The 3,971-nt window shown below is 32.6% G+C and overlaps 1 protein-coding gene across 1 annotated transcript; it reads right to left on the bottom strand.

Annotated features, from left to right (window-relative positions):
* Positions 1-677: 677 nt before the first annotated feature.
* Positions 678-2,042, bottom strand: LOC126847732 (uncharacterized). Its single transcript, XM_050588113.1, has 2 exons — positions 1,820-2,042; positions 678-1,762 (listed from the first exon to the last, which is right to left on the bottom strand). Exons 1-2 carry the CDS (start codon positions 1,896-1,898, stop codon positions 984-986), a joined length of 858 nt encoding a protein of 285 aa, XP_050444070.1. The 5' UTR covers positions 1,899-2,042; the 3' UTR covers positions 678-983.
* Positions 2,043-3,971: the final 1,929 nt, after the last annotated feature.

The raw sequence follows: 3,971 nt of genomic DNA, 5'->3' as shown, positions 1-3,971 counted from the left end.
ACAGTGTGTACAGACAAAAAAAAATGCCCACATGATGGTAAAATCAATACTTTCGCTGCTTTGCGTCGAAGCTAAAATTTTTAACCAAAATTTGTTTTTATGAAGAAAAAACTTCGAAAATCATAAAGTTTGGATTTTTAGATTGATTTGTGGTTTAGGAATTTGACGTGTTGTATACAGATAAATTACATTATAAACAACATTATCAATATCTCATAGGGTATAATAAGGAATTTCTTTTTTTTTCAGTGTTTTTGTACAATGTGATCCCAATTATTCGCAGATATTTATGTTTCTCCCTCCAAAACTAATTATTTTTATATAAACTTTTGAAACTTAAACGTATGTATTTTATTAACTTTTTTTACCAGTTTTGAACAACTATCTTTAAAGTTATACGAATTTAAAAGAAAGCGGAATGGGAAGGGCGCGCAAATAAAATTAGTACTACACTCTGGAACAATTCAAACCTAAGACAGTTTAAACCAGTACAGTTCAATCTAGTTAAAACGAAGCACAACTATAATAAGCATAAGGGCTCAAGAATCATGATGGTTCTTTCGCATGAACAGTAAAAAGGTGGCTGCTAACATACTCGGCAGAATAATAATATAATTCTATTAAAAATATTGATATATAATGATTTATTAGTTTTAAAATACATATTTTCTTAACAGCTTTTATTTAAGAAATACAAACATTTTTATGTCTCTTTTATGATTTTTACCAAAAACGTAGGAAATCGATTTTTTTGGTAAATTTCTTTAATGTTTACCTAAATTATTTTAGCCTACGTGTACATGCAAAAAGGTTGTAAGGACAAAAAAGGTTGTAAAATAAAATGTCACGTTGACACATTTTATTTGATATTAAGTTGTTAACACATAACTGCTGGAAACAAAAATATCTATATAAGTTGGATGTACATAATATTGTAATAATTAAACTACACTATAAATCGACATTTTGGTGCTAAAGATATTTTAATTAGTCCTGATTATAACTTTATCCTCCACTCCGTATGCGAAGCCCAAATCGTTGAACCATTTGCTAAGGATCTCATTAGCGTAAGAATCCATTTCGTCTACTATATATTGCAACATAGTCGTTTCTTGTGGTATCATCTGGCTGCTCTTAGCAAACAAAAACAAGCCTACTAAAGTGTTTTCAGTCCATTTTCTGTTTGTCTGAATGTTGCAATGACGGTAGGTAAACCGAGATATGTTCTTTTTATATACTTCCGAGATAAAATGGCCTATCAAATTTATTTCGTAATCGACCACGTCTACGGTGGTACCTTGTTCGGACAGTTTCGATGACAATGTCGGCCCTATAGTCAAAGTATATTCAGTCAATTTGTCAGTGGCTTCCATTACACCTATACCTTTATACTTAGTTTTATTTTGTGGATATAGCGAGTAAATAAAGTCCAACGCATCCATCATGCATTTAAACCTCGGCGACATGCTGTGGAGTTTGGTCAACAGCAATTGAAAACAATCGTAATAACTTTGGTAAGAGTCTGAACAATCTTTTTCGTTCTGGCAAACCCGTATAAAATGAATTATTTGATACTTGTAATTAAAAATAATCTCGCTGTACTTACACATAAGCACAGTCGCAATGTCCTTGTGTCTTTTTAAGACGTTAGATTCGTCGACCGGCATCTGGTTCAACGATATGGCTATGAGTATTTCGGAAATGGGATCCACTACTTCTGTCTTTTTTTTTTTTAAGATTTGAACGCCAATGGACCGCCATCCTGAATGGTGTAATAACAAGTTTAACTTATGAGCGATTTCTGATATTTGTAATGTACCTGTCGTATCCGACTTAACGCGTATAGAACAAAGTACAACAACCCAAACTAGTATTGAAATTAATGTTTGATAGTGCATTATCGTAGCGTCCAAATAACAAATCACAGTAGTACTATTCGATTAAAAACTAAAAGTGTTTAAAAATATAATTAAAATTTATACTAATTACCTTTCGTCTTGAAACACGCGCCTAGACCATTTGCCTATCATATTTGCGTCACGACTTATTCACAGCGTTCGCTTGTTTATTTGTTAAACGCACTTGTAATTTACACGTGTTATACATTATTTTAAAAAAAATCATCTACCATAAAATCTGAGAAGTTATTGCGTTATTACAATGTGATTCTTTTTTTTGTATCAACAAATAGCTTTGGAATCAATAGACCGATGTATTTGATTATAATATACATAAATATCGATGAGAAACACGCAAAAGAAAGTACTTTGTGAGTCAAAATGAGAAAACCTTGTTGAAATAACTGGGGTGGAACACAACAGAAATTATAACACAAACACTTTTAGTAATACTATTGGTAATATTATTTAGAATAAACTAATACAATAGTAATAATTACAATAAGATACAGTAACATAATTATTAACATACTTGGTAATATAATAATATCATCGTATTAACATTTATTGACAATATAATATAGTTAAGATAAACCACTAAAGTACCATTGCTAATAAGCTACATTACGTGAAAGATATCAGAGGTTTGGTTACAAGAAGCAAAAGACTGAAAATGCAAGTGTAAGAGCAGCAATCGAATGAAAACCAACGGAAAAAAGACCAAGAGGAAAACCAAAGAAGCGATAGACAGATGGAGTGAGGAAGTATTTGGAAACACTGGAAGTGATGAATTGTGACGATAGTATCCAGAATCGGGAAGATTGCAGAACAGTGTCGGTTGCGGTAAAAATGTTTAAAGAATTGGAAAACCAAAGAAGAAGAAGACAATATAATTTGTTATTTATTGATGAACATTTATTTATTTTAAAATTAATATTTGTATAACAGCTGTAAAATTATGAGCTAGTGAGCAGTAGACAATTAACCGTTAACATACGTGGTAAAGTTGTAGAATAAAATGCCGTTGACAAATTTTGTTTGATATTGTGTTGTTAACACATAACTAATTTAAACAAAAATATCTATATAAGTGGGATATACATAATATTAAAATGATTAAGCTACACTATAATCGACATTTCGGTGATAATAATATTTTAATTAGTCCTGATTATAACTTTACCCTCCACGCCGTATGCGAAGCCTAAATCCCCGAACCATTTGCTAAAGATCTCATTAACATAAGAATCTATTTCGTCAACGACGTATTGCAACATGGTTGTTTCCACCGGTATAAGCTTGTTTTCCTCTGCGTGAAAAAAATTTTCCATTAAAGTATGATCGGTCAATATTCTGTTTGTTGGAATGTTGCAATGACTGTAGGCAAACGGATATATGATAGTTCTATATACTTCCGCAATGTGTTCACGAATTTGAGTTATTTCCTCATTAACCACGTCCACAGTAGTACCTTGTTCGGACAATTTCGACGAGATGGTCGGCCCTACAGTTAAAGTATACTCGGCCAAATTTTCCGTGGCGAGCATAACACCATACTTAGATCTCCATTGTGGAACTAGTGAATAAATAAAGTCCAAAGCGTCCATCATGCATTTAAACCTCGGTGACATGCTATGGAGTTTGATCAACAGTAAATTAAAACAATCGTAATACTTTTGAAACGAGTCGGGTGTTTTTTTTTCTTTTTGGCAAACCCATATGAAATTACTTATGAGAGCCTTGTAATCAAGAACGATCTCTCCGTACTTACACATAAGCAAAGTCCAGATTTCCTTGTGTCTTTTCAGGACGTTGTGTTTGTCGACCGGCTTCCGGTTTAATGATATGGCATTGAGTATTACTGAAATGGGATCCTCGATTTCACCACGAAATTTGGTTGAGATCTTAACGTCGTCCATGTACCGCCATCCCGAATGATGCAGTAAAACGTTTAGTTTATTAGCAAGTTCCAATTTCTGTAATCCACTCATCTTATCCGACACAACGCGTGTAGAATTAAGTACAGCAACCCAAAATAGTGCTAAAATCATCATTTTCGAATACATTATCGTA

Source organism: Adelges cooleyi, unplaced genomic scaffold, assembly GCF_023614345.1.
Source record: "Adelges cooleyi isolate 19-005CV unplaced genomic scaffold, UGA_ACOO_1.1 ACOO_flye_CR_arks_rails_tigmint_CR_PRNA_118, whole genome shotgun sequence".
In the NCBI taxonomy this organism is placed as follows: Eukaryota; Metazoa; Arthropoda; class Insecta; order Hemiptera; family Adelgidae; genus Adelges; species Adelges cooleyi.
This window is presented reverse-complemented; position numbering and strand designations above follow the sequence as displayed.

Coding starts and splice junctions, on each gene's coding strand:
- LOC126847732 (XM_050588113.1), bottom strand. CDS start 1,898: ATGCACTATCAAACATTAATTTCAATACTAGTTTGGGTTGTTGTACTT. Junction 1,763..1,819: donor CGTTAAGTCGGATACGACAG/GTACATTACAAA, acceptor TACACCATTCAG/GATGGCGGTCCATTGGCGTT.